At 37.1% G+C, this 24,916-nt stretch overlaps 1 protein-coding gene and 1 long non-coding RNA gene across 2 annotated transcripts in view; one reads left to right on the forward strand and one right to left on the reverse strand.

The window, feature by feature from the left end:
• LOC135474789 (E3 ubiquitin-protein ligase TRAF7-like) overlaps positions 1-24,916 on the reverse strand; it is an 89,710-nt gene that overhangs the window by 8,550 nt on the left and 56,244 nt on the right. The window contains 2 exon segments of the mRNA XM_064754389.1: positions 19,210-19,344; positions 22,681-22,800. Coding sequence (XP_064610459.1) covers positions 19,210-19,344; positions 22,681-22,800 — 255 coding nt within the window.
• LOC135461906 (uncharacterized) lies at positions 6,486-13,294 on the forward strand. Its single transcript, XR_010443409.1, has 3 exons — positions 6,486-6,649; positions 9,881-9,955; positions 12,130-13,294. It is a non-coding gene; the product is annotated as an uncharacterized LOC135461906 (long non-coding RNA).

The following is a 24,916-nucleotide window of genomic DNA, read 5'->3' on the forward strand; positions in this document are numbered from 1 at the left end:
GCATCAAGGGTGGTATAACATGGAACCACGCAAAAGTTAGTGGTGTTATATACTTTTGAGGTTGAAGCTGACAGCTTTACTTCATAAACTGTAAGAAAAACGCATGCAATCATGTAACCTGTAACGAAATTTGGAAAACTACTGTCACAGACAGACAGTAGGCGGGTGCAAACCTATAGTTTAGAGACAAAAAAAAATATGATAGGTCAGTAGCAATTTTTCAAATTATTTCACTTCTTCATGGCTTTTTGGGGGGGGGTTGTTGGTGGGGTTACCCTCGATGAGCATATTCTCAAGGATGGCCTTATTTTAACACAGAAGAGAAAAAAGCAATCTCCCTCTAGTGCTGTAGAGTTCAAGAGTCTCTGATATAGACTGTTCACCCTTTTATAGATTGTCAATGGGCAAATGGAGAGATTCAACAGCTAGGGCAGACCTGAGGTTAAAATACACATGTATGGGTGAAGTGTCACCAGATGCTTCCAAAAACCTTCTTCACCCAACAGATGGCTAGAGGAGGCCCATTTCAAGCCACTTGATCACAGCTTCCAAGGCCTTTAATACCCACCCAATCTTGCTGATCACATCCACAGCTGGCACCAATATACCCCTAGGCTAACACTACAACAGTCTTGAGAGAGTCTGCTACCTCACTGATCAGGGGGCAGATCAGTTTTAGCAAAGCCTGACACTTTAAAAGCATGAGCCACAGAAAGGCCTCAGAGCATGCCAACATTTTAAATCAAATTTCAAACTTGTACTTCACAAATCCTATCCAGACTGCTAACATTTCCATTTCCACTCATGAGCTCCACAAAACAGAGAATACTGACACCAAAACCGGTTTGAGTAAAAATTACAATATCTAATTTAATAGTGTTATTATATTTTCTTGAGCACGGTGTACAACACCAATCAAATAATTTAAATTTTGTCATTTATTGGAGTTGCTGCAGTGCTCTATTAAAGCCTGTGCATTGCTTATATCAAATGTATGTCCCTAAAGGGCAAGACCAACGATTTTTGACTTGGTTTCAGTTATTTATAGATCCTCTTTCATAAACATAAAAATCTCGCATACTTAAATCAGTTTTAATATTACCGATTAATGAATTAATTGATAAAAATAAAATGACACACATGGTGCATGTAGGCAGTGGAACAACAACATAATACTATTAGCATGTGCGCTGTGTGGCGATGAGGCAGAAATGTGCTCTAGCTATTTGCATAACATACGTATATCCCTCATATCAGAGGCTTTTTCACAACACTTAGGTACATGATATGGTGTATACATGTAGTTCATTACTGTTCATAAACCTGTTTATTAAGGTCACATCCTGCTCACGACAAATGCCGTATACATACATAGCCTAGGCCTACAGCCTAACCTAAACCTAAGTAATTTAAATGAATGTTATTTCAATGGAATATAGTCAACTTAGACAAATTTTATGGTGTCTGATGGTCCTACCTACCTAACTTCAGTTAAATCCCATCCAACCCGTGTAACATGTACTCAACGATTGTCAAGTCATTTGAAGTAGACCTATTAATTTAAATCAACTACACCATAATGTAACTTTTTACCCATGAAGGCTTTTACTTTTAGATCTAGATATTTTGTTTGAGAAATTTCACCTAGATGGCCTACTGTTCCTGTGTCTTGGTTTTGGGTGAAGGAAACTGGGATCAAATCCATGGATTCATGAGTATATGATATATGCGTGGATATAGGAATGATGAATGAATCTTCTTGTTCTGCTGGTACATTTACAACCCTTACTAATTTCTCCATTTAGCTGATTTTATTGGTATAGTGTGTATTTTATGTTTGATGACAATATATTAGGCGTAAACTATTGTCTGATTATCTCAATAAAATAAGATTTTGTCACTGTTATTCCGTAATATTTGGAAAATACAAATCCATAAAAGGCGGCATGAGAATGGATTCGGCGCCCAGATTTGTACTTGTATAGGTATGTATAGGTGAATGTATATATGATAAATACGTTGTAATGTTTACTTATCCTAGTCAAGTAGCACAAAGACCCAGGCATTTTTTTATTCGCATGTATATGTGCCAGATTTGAAAAGATGCGGTGCACGTGCAAATTTCAGGCATGCACTCTTAAGAATGAGTCTGTCACCTTGGTTGATAAAATGACCATTGAGTGCAGGGGGGCGTTGATACATAAAACTTTTAGCCGAGAAAAATTCAGGTCTATACTACCCAATCAGATCAGGCCCCTAAAAGGTAGGCCTCATGAAATAAGGTCTCGCTATGCTATACACTGTAAGGTTTGTATTAATGTAAACAGAGGATTTAAATGATGTCAGTCCAATTATATGTTCAACCTTAATGTCTAGTAAAACTCTGATGCCAAGGGTAATGATCCCTGGCTAAAATAAGGCAGTCAAAACACTACCAGTACATAGTATGCAGTCTAAGCTAGGTTAGCTACAGAGTCTGTCGTGTCCAAGGAAGATGCAATCTGTGTCAGTGTAGGTCTATAAACAACGATCAACACTCGTCCACATGATGGACTAGGTGTTGCCTACATGTCTTTGATATGATGGATGTATATATATTTTGGCATACAGCTACATCACACCTCTGCTTGATCGTCACACAGTGTATGCTGACAGTGTGCTTTTGCCTACATGTGTCACGTGTGTTTCTTCCATTTGAGAAATTAGTTAATTAATCTCTTAAATTAAATCTGATTTAATTGTAACAGAGTCTTGTCTTCATGAAATAAGATCTAGAAACAACTGTAACGAAGTCAAAAATTGTTGGTCTTGTCCTGTAATAGCATATCAATCTGTGATAGAATTAGACTAAGGAAATCATTTTGATTATTGTCCCAGATGTACAAGCAACTAACCATTACAAGAGCTATTATTGTTGTTGTTGCTAAAATTTGATCAGCTTCAGCTTAGATTCTATTTATCCATGGTAATGAATGAAAACCTAATTTCTTTAAAGGTAAAACCTCTTGCAGCCAGTGTAATGCTCAGTGCTCATTTTCACAAAACTTTGTGAATCACTTCTTCATACAACTTTTAGAAGATCAGAGCACTGCGGAGAGCTTTTCTGTATGGTATGTACACCGTGCAACGTAACTCGCACCTGATTGGTTAAAACTAATAACCTGGTCGTGTGTTCAATTCTCTCAATTTGCATGATTTGCTTACTTTGAACTATGATACCTTGATGATACAACATCCCAAAAAATAAAAACGCACACTTTCTAAAATTTATTTGGTACACTTTGTCAATGTTTCATAGATTTGATCTAATGATGTCAAGTGTTTTCTTTTAAAACTCAAAGAGAGTGACCCACATTGGGTAACTGTTGACACCAGATAGTGCTATAAATAGATTCCACAAGGTAATTACTATTTATTATCCAAAGGTTTTGCAAGAGAGATTTGATGCACTATTTGCAAACTTCTCTACCCTTTGTCCACTAGGACCAAACCTTTGCAAATGATGATGTTCCTTTTCAGATTATTTCCCAGGCATGCCACTGTGTTCAGTTTAAGCCCTCTTGGTTCATTTTCTTTAATTCCCTGTGCATCAATGTTTCCTGTGATCCGCTAAAGAACACCATTATCTTTAAACACAGGGTGTTACTCTCTTACAAACTACAGCATGAATGGGGTTGAACAGGCAAAAGAAAATTATTTGCTTTTCAGATCACTTAAGCACGGTTTCGATCAGAGATATCCTTAGGATATAGAGTTGGTAAACAGGGAATTTATCACACTTTTGAACCAAACCCGTCCATGTTAAACACCTTTAAAAGGGTAAAACACATTTTATACCCTTACGCACTGGCATAATAAAAAAGAAAAGAAACAAACAACCATGATAAGCTTAAAATTCACAATGTGTGACATGTGAAAAACACAATAAATGAACATTTCGAACAAAATGCAAAATGCATCTACATACAGACTAAAAAATGCTCTTTGTAACATAGAAATCATTTCATTTGTGTACGTTTTGATACTGCTTTTTCAAACTCAGCTTTAATTACAATAATCAATGGGAAATGGTTGTTCATAAGAACATAAAACAGGTTTTAGTCAAGTGTGTTTCTAGTACACGGCATGTCCTGTCATGAAGGGAAACAATAATAGGTTTCTCAGCCTCTTTTAGGCTGTTAGGCTTCAAAGGCTCTAGATGTGTTCTGAAATGTGTATTTATTGAGCATAAAGTCCACACAGATATATGTATACACTTGTTAGCAAGTGATGTTGCTTGGGAGACAGCCTTGACTTAATGTGTCTAAGGCATTCAGTCATTTACATGTCTGTTAAATAAATTTATTTTTTATTTGATTGATGTTTTACGCCGCATTCTAGAATATTTCACTTATATTACGGCGGCCAGCATTATGGTGGGTGGAAACCTGGCAGAGCCTGGGGGAAACCCATGACCATCCACAGGTTGCTGACAGACCTTCCCATGTACGGCCAGAGAGGAAGTCAGCATGAGCTGGACATGAACTCACAGCGCATTGTTGAGAGGCTTCCGGGTCATTACCCTGCGCTAGCGTGCTAACCAACTGAGCCATGGAGTCTCCCTGTTAATTAAAGTTAACACGACCTCTGCTCACAGTCTCTCCCAATCTAAATCTGATGCCATCTGATACCATTTTGAAGTATGTACATGCATTAACTATCAAGGATAGAAAAACTTTAATCAGAAGGCGGTACAATGACAACGGATGAAATGTTGCGTTTTCTACATTCATTCAAGACTTAAGATAAATAAGATTGTTATATATACAGGAATTTTGCACAATTGTGAAGTTTATGTTTCTTAAAAAGCTGTATCAGTACTGCATAAGCATGCTGTAATGTACTGCAGAAAGAAAATATTTTAAACTCTATGACCCTCAACGGTTTTGAAAAGAAGGCAATCATAAACTATAAATCTCATATTAAAAATGCTTGTTCAATGACACACATGGAATAAAGGAGTCTATACTTATAAATGGGATATTATTGTTGACAAAACACTATGGGCAGAATACCACACCTCTGGTGCAAAAGAACCTCAAGCAACAACCTGTGGCCAAGTTATAATGAAAATGTGTTTCACTCCATGTGGATAACAAGGACATCACAGGAAGAGCAAACATATGTCCTAACCAATGTGTGGGATAGGTCATACCAAGAAATTGTTTTATCCACAACTCATCCACTTTGCAGCCATTTTCTTAGTCACTGGGTATGGAGACTCCACATGCACCCCTACCCTTAACTACACTGTTGTGGCATTTTGGAAAATTCAACTACAAGGTTTACAGGCAGCTACTTTGTCATTTTCTGAAGAGTAAATGTTGTCACTCTCATGTTATATGGAACAGAAACAGACTAACAGCTGGTGAAATTAGGAACCTTGAAATCCTACAAACCATCCATTATCATTTCTTGACTACTAATAACCTGGGCCAGGTTCAATCATATAGGTACTTAACACCGTCAAACTATATGGAAAAAAACAAGTGCTAGGGGGCTGAGTATATTGGTCTGCTTGGACAAGTGATTTTCACCTGAATGAAGTTCTAAACTTCGACAGAACTAACAGAAAACTGCTATGGTAATGCACCCTAATTGTAAGGTAGAAAGTATGCCTAAACATGATATACTATAATTTCTATCATAAATACTGAAGCTTGACAATCATGATTTCACAGTTATCTTTCATCCTTTAAGTCTACCATTCATCATTAATGAGATGACATTTGTGTTACATTCAGAGATGCCAATTTACAATTTCCAAAGCCATTTCTAGTACTAAAGGATAAACATCAATTATTTGAAGTTTCATGATCAGAAATCAATTAATATTGTATATACACAGAGTGGAAAGAGAACATTTATTGTGAAAAGAACTTAACACTATAGTAACTAATACAAAGACACAATTACTTTATATTTGTTTTTACACAAGATAGTAAAAGGTAATGGAATAATCTAGGCATAAACACTAATCACGACAGTGTCTCAAATAGATAACACACAAAATCCCTTTGAAAAGCTTGCTATTCTTGGAATACAATTTGAAACAAATGAAAAGAGTAAAATATTTTATTATAGGCACTGTTAAGTGGCAATACCTACATGTAGCATACATCAATCTACCAAATGATCACCTTATTCCTGTCTTGTGGACTGATATATGATGATTAACAATACACCTGTGATAATGATTACATGTACACGCTTAATAGAATAGCAAAAAACGCAGTTTCACTACCCTTCTCCCCTACGGATAGCAATGGACCTGGCAATGTCTTTCAATAACAAACTGATTGGAGGTGTCCAATGTTTCTCTCCACAGGGGTCTCTGGATCAGGTAATGGCTTGTATATGAAGACCCTTGGTCCTAGAGTTTCCAATAACTGGCTAGAGCTAGCAGTTGATGATTGGTTAGCTTACAGTGGAGGAATAGTGAAGATTGTGACCGTGAATCGAGAAAGAACAGAATTAACCACCACTCAGACCCATCACCAGTATTCCTGACAGTTGTCCAGCGGCCAGTGTCACTCCAAGCAGCAACCCATCATGGACAGAGCTAGCAGGCTGGTTTTGCTGTTGTTTCTTATGACTGCCGTAGCACAAGGTAAGTCCCTTTTAAAACCCCATATTATTTTCACGCAAAAGCAAATTCTAGATGAAATTGTCAGAAACTCACTAGGCTAAATTCTCAATACTGTAAATCATCAAGCTTTTTAGCATATAAATATGCTAAATGTAATTTATCCATGAAAAAACAAAATTGAATAAGGAGATGAAACTACACACGCTGTGTTGACAAAGTTGTAGAGAATTTCAAGGAAAGTGTTGTTTTGTTAATGTAGATTGTATAAAACTTCTAAAGTATGACGAAACTAACAAACTATATAAATGGGAAAATGTTCTGGATTCAGGGCATCTGTGAAAAAACAGACTGCATGTAAAGTTATCAAAAAAAAAAAACATCCCAAGCATTAAAGCCCTGTTAATTACACATATGCTGTGTAAAGGCTATCTTCAGAGCATTCTTGATAGGCTTTCAATGTTAATTAAATGTATTCACTATCTATTAAATCAAAATATATCTAAAATTTTTCTCTAAATGTTTTCTGAAATGTGTACTAAGTGGCCACAAAGTTCACCATCAGTAAGAGGACAAGGCAGCACCTGGCTGAAACGCATTTCACCCGAAAGCAGAATGCACAAGCTTTCTAAAAAGTATCATACTTTATTTTTCCGACTTGATTTCACCAAATAAGAAATAAAACAAAATGACAATACTGAACTACTAATGGTTGGTGTGAGGCAAGGTAGCCATCTTGGGAATTCTACCTAATCAAACGCGTTACAATTTGATTGCTCAGTCTAGGATGTGAAGTCGCCTTAAAACATTCACTCCATGAAGAGATTGCACATAACGCCAAACTACTTGTCACATAAGACAACATTCTGAGATTGTTTCATAACCATTTAGTTACGTGTACATTCTTGTGTATACGGGCTATTTCACACAGTGTTTTGGTACAGACGTGAGCAATTTCCTGGCCATTGCAGATGTAAAACCGATTGATTTACGAGCCGTGTAAAATATCGACGACGGTTTTAAAAAAAATTATGTCGGACAGTATAGCATTCTGTGTAGGTCCAAACCGAGTTAAGCCTCGATTGTTTAGACATGCTGTTCAAAATATACAAATATATGTACATTGTACATTGTACATTTTAGTGTTTAGCAAGCAGTTTGTAAACAACAAATATAAGAGTCAATGAAAAATAAATCTTCAGGATGCTGATAGTTTCTTGGAACTAGAAGACATCTCATCGGATAACGTTTTAAATTAAATCTTAATTGTTACCAAATAATTTTTTCTATAAATTTATCACAGCTGACATGACTAAGTTGGTCTGAGATTCAGGTTTTAAAAAGTTAGCATGATTCCAAGTGTTACACAAACCACCAACAATGCTGTAAACATCCACTAGTGGACAATGTCGCCCCTCCACAGACGATCACCTGAACTAAGAATGCCCACTGCATTGGCAGGCTATTTGAACTGGGTCACAAGTCAACCCTTTCGCACAAGTCGTACATTGTAACTGAGCTGTCCCCGACAAATCTGCAGATACTGAGCTGGCGATCCTTATAAATGGTAGTAAGCCTTCTGTACCAAAATCTTTTTTTTTTTTTTTTATCAAGAGTTTGATCGACTGAGGGTTTTATGCAACAGGCACCTACCCAAGAATATTGCACTTATTAAAGTTGTCTGTACACGGCTGGTTACTGGGGCTTTCATCGTCAACATCCACAACTTTTTCCACTGCCTAGCTGATAATACAGAAAATACCGCCTATGTTAAAGAGCTAGAATAAAGGTGAAGTCACATTTCACTCAATAATGGCCACGTGTTGAAGTGCTGTCAAAATCAAGTTTCACTAAACTTTTATCGGCTTGAAAAGAATCCAAAAAAAAACATTTAGTGCCAGTCTAAGATATACTTTGGGAACGAGACTTGAAAATAGACAATAACCAGATGCTGTCCTATACTTTAAATATTATGAAGTCAATACATTATGGTTGTCATCCACAGCCAGTTATCACTGTTTTAACAGTCACATCAGATAACTGGATTCATGCAACCAATATGTTAAAGGTTCCTGTGATCCGAACTTGGAGTTTCTCACTTGAATGAAAGCCCAGATGTTTGAAGAGATAGTGGAGTCAGCAAAAAGCTAAAAGCACACATGGCACAAAACTTTCTGGTTGTTGTAACAATGTATCACAATAAAAGTTCAGCAAAATTAAGCCAAACTGTCATTAAAAAAATTGCTGGACATGTTAAATGGGAATCTACATCGTAATTACTATATCTAGTTTCAATCATTATGCTGAAAGGCATGAATTAAGACTGCATGTATAAAAACAAACTGTGGATGTTATGTAAAACTCGTGAATCTGATTTATTTCTATACCTGTGCATGTTTTCTACCGTGAAAATCATTTTTGAGTACAGTCAAGTTTCATTGTCTATAGTTACATGACTTGAGAATTATGATAAGAGTGACACCTCAGATTTTTGTGAGCCATCAACCAGTCCTTTTATGCATTTAATGTTTTGGTTTTCTTTGGCACAATATTTTAATATAATAGAACAAAACATTATTTGTATTAAAGATCTGAAGACCCAATGCTAATACTTAACTACTGACATGTTTAAAAGCTACATGTTAATACGCAAAGTATAATGATTTATAATGAAATAGACATTGGGGCATGTTAGATTGAAGGCTAAGGTACTCACTTCTTAATATCTCAAAACGAAAAATTACCTTGAGATATTTTGATAGGGGAGTTACTTATTAACTGGCATGCATTGTTATATATTTTTTTTGTTTGTAACAATTAGGAAAAAAACCTTTTCACTACCTTGTACCTGATACGTGACATAAAAAATAAACTAAAACCTGCTGTTATTCCATGCTGTCAACTTTTATAAAGCTAATGTGGGGAGTATTTATCTATTTATTTATTTGATTGGTGTTGAGCACTTCACTCATATGATAGAGGCCAGCATTACTGTGGCAGGAAACTGGGAAGAGCCTGGGGGAAACCCATGACCATCTGCAGGTTGCTGGCAGACCTTTCTGCGTACATGTATGTCAGGAGTAACGTCTAAATATATACTTATATTTGCCAAGGATAGCTAATATACTGTCATGGACAACAAGGTGTAATTACACAAAATAAGCTAATTCACAGCAAATTAATATAGGGCAGTTCAGTGAAACAGCAAATGTATACAACCATGTAATCAACTGAAATCCCCTTCATCTACTTCAGTCTACAGCTTATACAACGTGAGAGAGAAGAGGGCAGCTGGACTGCACTCCTGGGACGGCCTTCTCAGAAACACAAGTAAGTACACCTTTGAAACTTTGCTAAACAAGTCCATAAAATGCCGGCTGTTCACACCTATATGCATATACATGACACTACAGATGTAAAACTAAAGTAGCCTCAACACAACTGTAAACCAGATTCTTCTCAGTATGGAAAAAGAATCTGTCTTCCAGCAATATATATATATATATATGTATTTACATGTACCTGACTCAAACACATGGTCACAACATAAATCATGTATCCAACCTTTAATATACATGGGCGCTTCATGAAATGTGACAAATGGTTATGAAACAGGAATCCTGGAATCCACCCCTCAAACCAATTAGTTCAAGGATGTTTGCCAGTTGTCTTGGAAAATGAACAACTGGTTCTAGTAATGGTAAAAGATAAACTATGTGTAATGGTTAAGCTATCTGCATAATTAGTTATAGTTATTACTAAATCATGTTTTCGACATAAATTAATAGCTCCATCCCCCCATCCCATCCATTAACATTACTGGTGAAAAATGATACACATATATCACTGCAATTAGGTTTACTTGCATAAGGTGTGAGGAAACTGAGTACAGCCTTAAAGAATTACACCACGTACTATAGAGGGGTTGCATGACCTAGGTTTGGCAGCCATATTGGAGTACTGCGGGTATACCAGCCCATGTTAAATATGGCAGACTGGCTATTGTTCTGCCAGAGTGATGACGTCCCATGCAACCCTTCTATACACACAGTCCTGGTTCTAACAGGCCCCTATGACTTCAGGCAGTAACCAAACCAGATCAATCCCTTTCTGTTAATAATCACAGCAACCAAACTGCAAATTGCCTTTACTTTCGACGAAAAAAAGATACTGGTGAGGTGTTACTTCTGTGTTATTCACCAGTAAACTTCTACTCAAACATCATTGGCCAGCTTTTACAACAGTGCATCTTAATACCCCTCAAACATGTTTTGTGCAGAAAATTAGGAACAGTTTTAATGCATGTAAACGCGACAGGACACCATAAAAATCACATGCAAACACTGTCATAGTGTCTCCATGATGGGTTGGGGGGAAGGGGAGGAGATAATAGCCCAACAATATGTGATATCTCTTGCGATTAGAAACATTATAACCACAGCTTTTAAGCGTTGCCCAGAAGAAGGCACTTCTGCTGTTATGAGTCAGCGAGTGAGTGCTTGGGGTTAACATGGGCGGTTGTTCTGTCTCCACAGGAGTTTATGAGAATTACCACGTCTGAGCAGCATGTGACACTTATGCCGGAAAAATATGTGGTGAAAAATATTAGGCTTTACATCAAAGTCTTTAGGTAAAATTCACAAATTATCTTGACCTTACATCTCCACAGTATATGATTCAAATGTCACAGTTACCATATAGGAGTAAGTATGCTACTATTTAAAGACAAAGTGATATGGATGTGAATTGATTTCCAGCAGATCCAGGGTTCACTAATAAGTGTACCATAAGAAAACGTTTCATTTCCTTAACTTTACTGATCTTAACAATTTTTAGAGAGTAAAACCATTAGGATGGAAACTTAATTGGCATACAATGTTGAACTGCTTGGAATATTTCATAGTGCAAATGGTAGCAAAATGATCGTGCCAGATCAGTCTATGATGCTTGTTTATCAGGAAATACTGAAGATGTGCGAAATCAGAATTAGGGCTGATGAGAAACACACAAAATGAGGTTTTCAGAATTAGAGCTATTGATTATGGCATAGGATGAGGTTGTCTGAATTTTCAGGCCAGACAATGACCACATACATATGTATGTATATATTTGAGGTTTAACGTTAACTTGACAATTTTTCAATCAAATGACACCAAGGAGTATACTGTGTCTTCTTCTCACAGCAGGTCAAGCAGTTCTGTCTCTTTGCTCTAACCTCCCAGCGCTAAGTGCCAAGTGAGGCAGCAACAAGTACCATTTTTGAAGTCTTTGGTACGACCCAACCCAGGTGTGCAATGACCCTGTAGGATAAGGTAGTTAGAATTAGATCAGATATTGACCACACAGGATGAGGCTGTGAGAGGATCTTGCAGTAATAATCACGGGCATGACATTGTCTAGATCCAATGTGACAAGTCTGTAAGGTGACACTTGTTTTTAAACTTTGAAATCCCAATCCAATTAAGGTTCTTTTGTGGTGCTAATGGCGTGTCTCTCTTCTGCAGATCAATTACACCGACGACAAGACTACGGCAAAAATCCTATGAACTGGGAACAAATTTGGAAGCTAAAAGCCCTGCTTGACCAAGTTGGGCGAAGAAAATGAGTGTAAAATATCTGGTGCCACCACAAGAGGGCTAGCATTACTAGCAGTTATACGGGGCTATCGAGAACTATGCCGATTCCCACCGATCAACAACTTACGGCAACAGGACATTTACTCAGGAGGGTAAAAAAAATAACTGCACGACAAGTAAAGGCCCAAGAAAATAACAGAGAAATTCTTTATTAAAGATCTGCCTAACCAATAACTTAAGAAAATCCTAAAGTATAAAGCAAAAATAGGTGTATTTTATGTTTAATTAATCAAAGTAGTTTGTAGGAAAAATGTGTTCCACAAAGGAATGTTAGTGCAGAATTGATCTCAACTATATGTATGTATGGGTTTGAATTAAGATAGTCATTGCACAAACAAATGCAGTCTTGACAAAATGAACCATAAATACAGACATTTCTGAAATCATACAATCACTATATGCATGTTTGTGTATCAAGCTAGAAAGACACTTGTCAACGTTGTATGCTCAGTGGCATCTCAAGAAGCTAAAAGTCTATTTAACTGCATATTCAATAAACATTGAAATCAGAGAAACTAGAACATACACTTTAACTTTTATTTAAATATTGTGGAGTCTTGTTGAAAAATACTTTTTATTGGCAAGGGGAACCATTTTATTGTATATTTGTACAAGGTGTCAACAAGTTTATTAAACATGTAATATTATCAAAAGTTTGACCATCATTATGTAAATGAAAGTGCATTCTGTTTGACGTTGTAGAAAACATCTGTTTGAAGATTCATACACCATTACATGAAAATTGTTCTTTAGCACTATGATCACCTTTGATAAAATCCCAAAATGTCCACTGATTGTAGTTAAGTTGATTTTGGATCTAAAATCATTCATACGAATCCCTCTTATGTGATTCTGAACATTAACAAAGACAAAAATTTTACTGTCCAATCTCCTCTTCTGAAAAAAAATTTTGGTTCATGTCACTGCTGGCTTATCATTGTACTTCAGACTTCAAATGGAATAGATGTAAAACAATAAAAGGTACAAATAAACAATTCCATGTACTGTTTTCAATAGTTAATTAAGATTTAAGGTGTGTTCTGGAAAGTAACTGTTCTTTTTGTGTATTTACTTGATTGTTGTTTAATAATGCCGAAGTCAAGAATTTTGTTAACTACTAGTATCACATGACTATTATACGTTTTCATGGTGGAGGAAACCCAAGTGCCTGGGGAACACCGCTGATCTTTCGCAAAAACTTGTACACCAGTTGTTGTGACGGAAGACAAGTGGCCTTCAACAAACTTTAAACTGAGCAAATGGACTCATGAAAAGTGTAAGCGTGCGAACAGGAAATACCTGTTTTTTTTACAAACATAATCACGTAAAATTAAAATGCATATTCTTTCACGAGGAAAAGGACTTCAAAAGTGTGGATGAACTGCAACAATGAAATATAGGAACTGGCTGGTATTTTATTCACTTATTTTGGATGGGAATGAATGAATGAATCCTTGGTTTTTAATGTCGTGCTTAACAATTTTTCATTGGTCATAAGGTACATGTACATATAATGTGTCTTCTCGCAGCAGGGCGAGTCCTTGCCACCAAAGTGCTGCTGCCACTGAAGACATAACACCCCACTAAGCCACATAATATACTGACAATGGGCCACCCAGTTCTGTTTCCTTGCTCTAACCTCTCAGTACTGAATGCCAAGCGAGGCGGCAACAAGTACCATTTTTTAAGTCTTTGGTACGACCTGACCCAGATTTGATCCCAGGTCTCCTGACTTTGAGGCCGACTCTCTAATATTTTATCGGTATATAAGAGTACACGCATTTTTATATGACCAATGAACCAGTCTATTTTGGTTGGGGTTGACTCAAAAAATATTTCACCCATACCATAGGACAGCGTGGTTTATACAGTATGTGGAGGTCAGAAACCAGACAGAGCCAAAGGAAACAACAGCCCTAAATTAACAGGTACTGGATCTGACTTACAACTGCACAAAACCAGCTTGGTGACCATTAATTAGGTTAAGCTGGATGACACCAACATTATATATATATATATATTCCCTTCAAACATACATGGCACAACATCAGAACCACAACAGCCCTCATGCAGCTTGAAATGACCATGTATTTCAGCAAATCTTCATAAATTTCCTTTCAGGTCTCTTAATTCTACAGTAATAGTTAATTGTACCATGATATTAACAGTATTTAAGAGAACATGTGTTTTTATATGGTCTCATGTTGTCTGTTAATTACACTGAAGACCTCCAAGAGGTTAAGGGAATTCTTTACTGATGGATGGCACAAAATGACTGTCATCAATACATCATTCATGTCATTAATACTGTCCACAGAAGACACATCCTACCATAACTCAGGTCTTCGACCCATATCCAGATCAAAAATATCAACACAAATAGCACTATTAAACATGTGGCATACCTCAGGCTACCACCATCATAGACATAACATTTGCAGTATTGAAAGCTGATATTAGTCTTTAGAAAACCAGATACAAAACCTTAACTTATTAAAGAAGTTTTGTAATGCGGGAAATGAGGAAAATTATTTCCATAAGCATTACATAGGGCCTATACCTGTCACTTTTTAAAAATTATGCAAATCGAATATTTCATTTTTTTCAATTTCAATTAATTCAAGGCTACAGGGTATGCATGCACAAACAAGGTCATGGCAGTGGCAGAGAGACAAAAGTAGGAGACCAGAATGGCAAACAAAATCCTACTCTTCATTTCCATTGTTCCACTTGGGCAAGAGGACTCTGCACACAAAGCTCTCTGCCAGGACATCTTGGGCCTTGCAGCCCAAAGCATCTGAACAACAGTGGTAGCTTGTAATGAGGAAGTGTGGTTCTACCAATCCTGGTGATTATCAGATCAATATGACACCCGTTAAGCTGATGTGATCTAAGAAAAACACACAAGTAGACTGAGTCTGAAGCTAAATCTCGGCTCATCCGCGCTCACCGTGAAGAGGTGAAATGTGTAATCAGCCTAACAACCTGAAACCAATTGGTCAAACTCAATGACTTGGAAGTAGTGGAGAACACTCGTCATCAGTAATTACAGCTTCCTTCCTGCTAGCCCTCTTGCACCCCGCTATAGGGCACGCTATTGATAACAATCCTTGTCTTCTAATTTACCCTGGCTTAGAGTTCCACCACCACATGACATGCCCATCCAGCTTTCAGGTGCACAAACACTTGAGCTTCCCAAGCTTTGTCCCCAAGGCCTTGGATTCTATATCTACCAGAAGCTTTAGGCACATTCCAGAGAGACTGTTTTAACTTTATCTAGCTTCCCCCACTGACCTCGATGTGTTTTCAATGGGTCCGCTAACGGTTCTGCAAAAACCACTAAAGAAGAATGATGAAGGAGTGTTAGTTTATGTGACGAATCCTTATTCTAAAATACATTGGATTCAAATTTCCAAGGATCACATCATTTCTGTGACAGAAGAGAAGACATCCCATAGTCTAATGGCTGGACAGAAAACTTTGATATTTGACTTCTGAGAAACAAAAACTATACTAAGTGATTTTCTGCACCATGTAATCATTTTCCTAAATTGGAAGGTTTCAGTTATTACAGTTGCTGTTCGTTAGCCAGAATACTATTTATTAAATCTAGCTGCTCCAGGACAACATAACATGAGCCAAAAGTTTTTACTGGGCATTTCCATTGGTTGTTTAAAATGTTTTTGCTCGGGGGCATCGTGTGATATGAAAGTGGAAATTCATTTAACGTCTTCGCACTGCAGCAGGTCTTCTTTCAAATGAATTTCAGTTATATTTTAGACAAATTCTGCCTTGAAGGATAAATGTTAGGCTGGAATTCAAGTAGTCACACTTTGATTTTGTTGTTTTTTATTATAATTATTATTTGTTTGTGTTTTCATTTTACAATTCCAATTTCAAAACTTGATGCTGGACACTGAATGTTTTACAAACTGAAAAATAAGGCATAAGGCTGGCAGTAAGAAAAATTCCTACATTGATGTTTCATTGGTTTTGAAATATATAATATTTATTTGCTGGTGTTTATCACCATGCATGCATGCTCAAGAATTTACTAATACAATAGTACTAGTACATATGAGTGCATGGAGGAAGTTGAGAACTAGGAGTCAAACCACCAACTGTCACCAGTCAGGTCTCTCAGATTATACTGTTAAAATGGGGTAGTGTTGTGGAGTCACACCAGAAATTGAACTGGGATCCCAGAGCTGTGTGAAGTCCAGCACTTTACCAAATGAGCTAGAGAGAAACATCCACTGGCCACTGCCTCTAAGTAAAGCTCTGAAATACACGACTCATTACATAGAATTTAACTTTCACCACTACCTTATTTCTTCTAATTTTTGGGGACACATGGTCTGCTCTATTTAACCAGTATACATGTAACTGTAGCAAGAGTATTTAGTTTCTTTTTTCTCACATGGTTAGTCCATCTAATGAACAACATACTAATATCTGTACTTTTCCAAAAAGCTGGGAAAGAAATACAATATTCTGCTTTCCGCACTACTAAAAAAACATTAGAAGAATTAGGATATACCATCTACCATGAGAAAATCTGGTGGAAATCCCTATCCCAAGAGTCAACTGTACCTGATATCAGATTCAAACTGCAATTGTACTTACAGGACAGACAAAAGTAGATCAGCCAAATCCGTGACAGGTGTTACCAGACACAGTGTAAACTATGACATTGTTGAATATGTCAATCATAATGCACAGACATTTGAACAGTAAAGACAGGCAAATCTTTTGCAAGAGATGCTGCAGCCTTTCGGTCAGCTTTCAAACACTTATATGTCTGTGGCGTTAAGTTTGTTTTCAGTGTTGTGCACAAAGGTGGTGGTACTTCAGTTTACCCCTCCCGATAACCCTAACTGTCATGATATAAGTCAAAGAAGAAATAAATCATGAGTGCTATGCTGTACACTGATCAATTAAATTAATGATTTGTATCAACAATATTAATACGCACATGTACAATGAACACATCTGTTTTTTTTGTGTGTGTGTGTATTCCACACATTGTTCCAGAAACATAAGGCCTCCTATACTGAAAGATGGCCCAAATATTACAAAATATGCCCTTGCTATATAAATAATACACTGTAGTATATTTTGAGATATACGCTGTATATTATATATTATACATGTCAAAACCACACTGTAACCTTATAATTAGATCCTTGAGCAGTACGTTTTTAAATCAATACTGGCTGTCTGAACCACCTGGTCAACTCACGGATTCCGCCACATGCATGCTGATTACACTATTTGTTGGGCATTGGTTGAGGTTGACAACACACAGGATTAGACTCACGGAAGACCAACATGGCATGCATATCAGAATGCCACATTCGGCAAAAGTTTGTATGTAACTTGTTGAGGTTGTTTTCCCCAACTCATTCTGATTTCTTAATTCAAACATAAAACAAACTGCATTTGTATAAATAAAATCTGTTTAGAGTCTTTAAATAACAATCAAGTCAATACATTAATCATTTTGCCACAAATACATAAATTGGTAATATCGAAGACATCAGAACTCGGCAACCTTTCACTTCATATAGAAATACTTAATGTTTAAACTGTTATTTAAACGACACATTCATGTATTTTATACAAAGAGCATGGATAAGCAGTTAAAAAAAAGCACCATACTATGAAGAACATGGATCAAGGGACCTACACAAATCCAATGTCCCACCATCCCATCTCGTATAAAACACAACTTTATCATTATCACTCCACTGTCAGGAAAGTAACTGTTATATCTTAACGTCACAAAAAGATTTAAGATATATACTCTGTGTGTGGGAACAACTGGTTGACTTAATATCTGCAAAGGTAGTTTTAAACGAATGTGTGTGTGTGCTTGAGTGACAGTTGGAAATGGGGGTCTTGAATGAAGACAACTGACTGATATCCCTGTATGTAACACATTATTTATTCAACCTTTTTGCTTATTAACTTGGTGGTGTTTTAAGCATATTTTCTGACTAAACATGCCCCATGGTATATATATGTATGTGTGTATGCTTGAGGTTTAACGCAGTAGTTATGACATATAACAATGTCTCCTTCACGTGGCAGGACGAATTCACGAGGCAAAGTGCTGTCGCCACTGAAGTATCATGCCGAAGACACCAGGCATGACACCCCACCCAATCACATTACACTGACACCAGGTCAACCAGTCATGTTACCTTGCTCTGACCGCTCAGTGCTGAGGGCCAAGCGAGGCAGCAGAAAGTACCATTTTTGAAGTCTTTGGTGTGGCCCAACCTGAGTTGGATCCCTTGAGGCAGATGCTCTTACCATTAGGCTCATGAAGAGATCCCCATGGTATAGGCAGCACACCAAACAAGAAATCATAACATTAATAAAAAAATCAGCGCCGATATCTTGCCTTCACAGTTGCCTTCAACATACAAAAACATTGAAGAAACAGGGTAATCTAAAATGAATCAAGATGTCCAGTATGCAATGAAGATGTCCAGTATGCAATCAAGATGCACTCAAGATTCCCAATATGCTTTTTCTTTTTGACATTTACATAACACTTTATGTAACACACTGTTCATGAAAATAACTTCCAGGGCACACACACAAAACACACTGTAGCACTCTTAATGTGAAGAATCAATGATTATGCCTTTATGTCATTTCAGCAATATTTATGCCAAGTGTTTGTAGCTTTCAATGAGATGACTTCTTTATTTATTTGATTGGCATTTTACACTGTAATCAAGAATACATGTATTTCTCTTACACAACGGCATTTCAGCATTATGGTAGGTGGCTACCGGTCAATGGGTCTCCAGCCAGCTACAGTAGTCCATCAGCATTTGTTGCCTTCACCTTTATACCGAGGAAAACACCTGTAATTTTCACTGCTAAACCGGCTCCTAATAGCCTATGTACAGTGACTAATGTACATATACTTACTCGTATTGACCGGTCGTATGACGCACTGAAAACTTTTGTCCCTGAATTCACCGTGTCCATGACAGCAAGGGCATAAACAGTCCCGGAATGTCCAACAAGTGTAACTCCTTGTTTGTATGTCCCTGCCTCCCATACCTGGTTTAAATAAAACAAGGCCACCAAAATAAAGTACAGAATTGAACGCAAGTTATATCAAATCACATCATCACGATGACAACTTTCAAAATACACAGCTGTAAATCATTAAGAGAATACCCTAAATCTTCAACCTTTTCAACCACCTCTGCAAACGATATTTTGGTAAATCCTGACAGAACAATGGGGGGAAAAGAAATAATCTGCATGGTTCTATGAAGCTTGCATCTTTAATGACGCACACAAACCTTGTTTGCCATGCTTTTCATAGCAATTGTACGCATAAATTTCACATCAAAAAAGGTGGTTTACTGGTTGAAAAGGTTGAAGAATTCCAGTACATGAAATACTCCATCAAGTTTCCCCCAAAACAAAGAAAATTTAATGTGTTAAATAGGTTTGATTTCCACACATCCGTTTTACCTGTAAATTTCTTTGAAATGCAAAATTATCATATTTCACAATGTCACAATGTATCTTCAGTTTGCTTACATGGCAAGCAGGCATGATGACAAGAAAAGCATTAGTGAACTGTCTATCATTAGCCTAACTCTCACTCATTCAAGCCAGTAAAAGGGTAAGCTAGCCCAATGCATGAATTCCGAGTGTTGCTTTTCCCGTTTTTTGCCGAAATTTATTCGTGTCAGTGTAAAATTGTAACCGCATACCCGGACAAGCTGAGATGATGTAAATTCTCACCAAAAGCTGTAAAAATATTATAAATTAGCCATTTGTGGTGCCTGAAATATCATGTATAAGCTCTGTTATAACTCTGCACTATATTTAGCACTTGAATTACAAAATTTTGCACTGAAGAAAATCGTGTACTGTGCATGTAGGATATGGTTTGGCATTTACCAAATAATTGCAGAAACAATCAAAACTCGATCTGTGTATTATCATGATTATGTGTGAATTAGTAACTACGCCGGGAACTAGAACATCTGTACGTTTTTTTTTTTCTCTTCTAAGGGAACAAACAAGGTTAGTGTCAAACAATGCAACATTTGTTATAAGTTAGATGAATTTATTTGTGAATGTTAGTGCATATCGTAATACCCTATCTGGATGATGGTTGCACCCTACTTCCATCCTACGCTGATGGTACACCCATCTTGGCTGTATGATGTGAACATCTTCCCGTGATATTACGCCCTTCCTACGCAGATGCTCTGACCCACATCCGTGCCAGATATATCATTAGGATCGAGCATTACAGCAGCATTTTTCAAGGGGCACATTTTGCTTGATTCTGACTGATTCATCCAGCTTGTAGGGCCATGTAAGAGTTTCTTGTGACGTAAATAGTATCACTTTTAAGGCTTTTGTGTGCTTCCGAAACTGTGCGTTTTACATACAAAACTTTATGTGACATACGGTAAATGGATACTTACGTCTAATTGAAAACCATTATTTTAATATGTACATCTGCATGCACATATTTAATTTTATTCATTATGCATTTATATTAAAAATTTTCTCATTTAGAGGAAGATGTACCAAACTACTGTAGTGACATTCAGATTTCACATCTCAGACACATTTATTAATGTACCAGGGGTAACAGGGGAAACCATATGGCCCATATATAACAAATGAGACTGTCAGTTCCTATAAGAAAGCTTTTACTGGTTCAGGTATGACAATGCAAATAATCTGGCGACATCTGTGGCCTTAACCATAATGATTTATGTATTTATTTTTTTGATTGGTGTTTTATGTTATACTCTAGAACACTTCACTTATATGATGGGGGCCAACATTACGGTGGGAAGAAACCGGGCAGAGCACGACAAAAAACACACCCATCCCCTAGACGAACTCACACCCACTCCATTGGTAAGAGTGACTGGGCTGTGCTAGAACACTAACCACCCTTACCTAAAATCAAATGCATCCATAAACCGTTTAATTTCATTAACTGTGCTGTGAACAACTACTTCACAAGTACACAATTTTTGTAATATTGCTACATGTGTAGCTCAAATACATACATGTACATATGGAAGGTAGTCAACCATGTAGATTTTTGGTTGACGCTGCTATGTTCATAGTTCACATGATGAGCACATAGAACAATGTACCAAATGTATCTTGAAGCCAATTCTATCAAATTGATTACACTATAGAATACATACAGGTGCAGTTTCATTTACACCTGTATGACAGCTAAGTACAATGAATTTCCTGGCTGGGAAGATCACTTGGCCATGCAGTCATCAATCTGTGGCAGGATGCATTGTGCAGTATACTGACCATACACCAGCAGTCCTTTAATTATTTCCTGTGGTCTCTCTATCAAAGCCTTACTGCTGCTAACATCTATTCTTGCTTTACAGTTAAACTATTGAATGCATACTAGTTTGCTTTATACAGGTGAGAGGTGATGTGGTGAGTGCAGAAGATGATCATCCACTTATAATCTCATAGATGATTTATAACCTGGACATGTTTACAGTGGAGAAGCGGTAAGTTGTAAGTGCAAGAAGCAAAGGGCATAGGTGATGGTGGGAGTAGCAATGTCTCCCTGCAAGCTGCAGATGGTCGTGGGTTATCACCAGCGCTCTGCCTGGTTTCCTCCCACCACAATGCTGGCTGCCTGGTTTCCTCCCACCACAATGTTGGCTGCTGGTGTACAAGTGAAATACATGTATTCTTGAGTATGGCGTAACACACCAATCAAATGAATAAATAAATAAATAACATGGGTAGAGGAAATTAGGGTGCCTGTTATAAACTAACAGTGAGCTTTACCCAGATGCTATATACCTATATGTCATACTGGATGCGATGACTCTGTTGCCTGGATAGGATCATAACAAAGACTTCAAAAATGGTACTTGCTGCTGCCTTGCTTGGCACTCAGCACTGAGAGGTGACAGCGTGGAAAAGGGAACTAGTTGGCCTGGTGTCAGTATAATGTGACTACGTGGGGTGTCATGTCTGGTGTATTTGGCACAATACTTCAGTGGTGCCAGCACATTGACGGCATGGATTTGCCCTGACACAAGAAGTCACAATATATCTACATACACCTAATGACTCCTTGGGGTGTCATTTGGTGTCTTCAGCATACTCCTGTTTACAGCTATAAGTTGCATCTCGTACGTCCTAGCGATATAAAGACAAGCATTTTAATAAGCACAGTTCTTGTACAGGTGCCACACAGGACATGCGGAGTGCCAATTATGCCACATCCTGACATAAACGTGACACAGGTGAGATAAACAGACTTACATGGATACAGTTTTTCGTAGGTGCCACACAGGACATGCTGAGTGCCAATTATGCCACATCCTGACATAAACGTGACAGAGGTGAGATAAACAGACTTACATGGATACAGTTCTCGTAGGTGCCACACAGGATATGCTGTGTGCTGATGGCAATGCTGTACACACTGCCTCCTGAGGTCTCCAGGATCTGAACACATTCCAGCGTCTCCAGGTCCCAGATCTGATAAAAACACCAAAAAATACACTTAAAATGTCTGTTAAATATCTGAGATTTTAACAGTATTTATTGCACACTCCAATTTTGCACAAAATTTCTCCCCCCAAAAGTTATTTTGACAGACAAAATGACTTAAAATATTACTTTTTCTGCTACAACCTACATTTTTCTGGCAGCATATAATCCTACCTTCTAAAGAAACTTTGACACCCATTAATGAGATTAATAGAAATAGCAGAATCAAACAAAATCAGCACATTAACTTCATCATGAATGAAATTTTAGGTCTAACAGGGGTAGACAGCAATCAGTTTAGTACTGTATTTTAAACAGCAAATGTAGTTACAGTTTTAATACTTCATATGTCAATAATCAACATCATTTACTAACTTTATACTGATATGATAAACATTCAATAAAATTTCTTTACAACAGCTGTGAAGGACAGCTGGTATTACAGGTCATGACTGCGGTTAAGGATTACAACCATAGCTATTATGGTTTACCAGAGGATAAAACTAATATAATTTGGTAATTAGATAGCACAAATAATTTATATAATCACATTACATCAGAAATGGAATTATCATAACCGTAGGTTGCTGGCAGGCCTTCCCACACGAGCTTGACTTGAACTCGCAGTGATGGCATTGGTGAGATGCTCCTAGGTCATTGTGCTGCACTGCCATGCTAACCACTTCATCTCCATCAACCAATAAAGTTACCATTACAAACTTAATAGGTTCCTCACACCTCTCACCAGGTACCTACATGTAGCTATTAATCCTTCTCATGTGAAGTCATAACCATACCTGAGCACACAGCTTGATTCAAACATGTAATCTAAGTTGGTCAAGGTTGTTACTTTAACCCAGAACACAATTCCTTATATTGCACAGCCCTATTTAATTAAATCAGAGACATATTACATTTGGCAGGTGACAGTAACATGTATGTGCTGAATCCCACTGATTGCAGTAGATGGAGAGCTTATGCCACTTATAATACATCAAATACTTGGTCTTTATTTCTTAATACAGAGTTTAGAATGTGGCCTTACATATGACAGTATAAAAAAAAAAATTCTCTGCTTTCTTATTGGGGTGTAAAAATGGCTTTATACTACCCAGTTTTCCTAAGGGTGTGATGGTATCCTACTCTTGTGACGTCAACAGTGACAGCCGTTAAAACAACAACTGGGAAGAAAACCTGGATTTGGGGCGCAAGTAAAGCTAGTTCTGCATTCCCAGTATGTGTATCAGTGAGATTATTTCCCAATATTATGGCCCACTGACGGACAGTGTGCATAAAATAGAGATGTTATTAAGAAATATAAAATATATGTGCGTCAAAAATGAAAAAAAATCTCAAATTTTTTTTTTTATTAAAAATCTCCTGCATTTTCCTAAAAACCATACTCTTTGTTTTATAGTGCAGGTACCTGTTCATACATCCTATAAATACACATTAAACAAGGTATAAAGGTATGATGGCTGCATGTTTATATTACTCATTCTCTGAAGACTGATTTAAATGAAGAATTCTTATATCAAAGTACATGTAATGGCTTCAAATTCTGGAAAATTAGACATACACTATACAAGTTTAATATATTTTTGTTCTATTCATAAATTTCATATTTGTTTTTTTTTTGGTATTTCACCACTGTTAATTTGTCATTTGCCTGATGGAGTACAGATCCTCAAACATTCACTGTAACCAGATTCTCATGTGGTTTTAGTACAATTTTTAGTTTTACTCAAACTAATAATCTCAAATAAATTCAAATAATCTCAGAGCCTCGTGATATGCAATAATATCACTGGGTATCAGAGTTTAATACTTTGGCCTTACAAAATATATGTATATCATGTCTAAATCACAGGAATTTGCTCCCCTGCCCCAGGCCCTTTATCAGACTTCCAGAGCTGTACACCTACACTTAGTCCGGAAATACTGCCGGTAATGTAACATATGATTGGTGTTTCTGATTGACAGCCAATGGCAAACTAAGGAAATGAAGGGCTCTTTTCTCTGAAATTTACCAAAATGAACTGAACTCTGTGGCCGACATTTCATTTATAGCGCAAATCGTAGAGGCCAACAGGTGGTTATACAC

Source organism: Liolophura sinensis, chromosome 1 (assembly GCF_032854445.1).
Source record: "Liolophura sinensis isolate JHLJ2023 chromosome 1, CUHK_Ljap_v2, whole genome shotgun sequence".
NCBI classification, from domain to species: domain Eukaryota; kingdom Metazoa; phylum Mollusca; class Polyplacophora; order Chitonida; family Chitonidae; genus Liolophura; species Liolophura sinensis.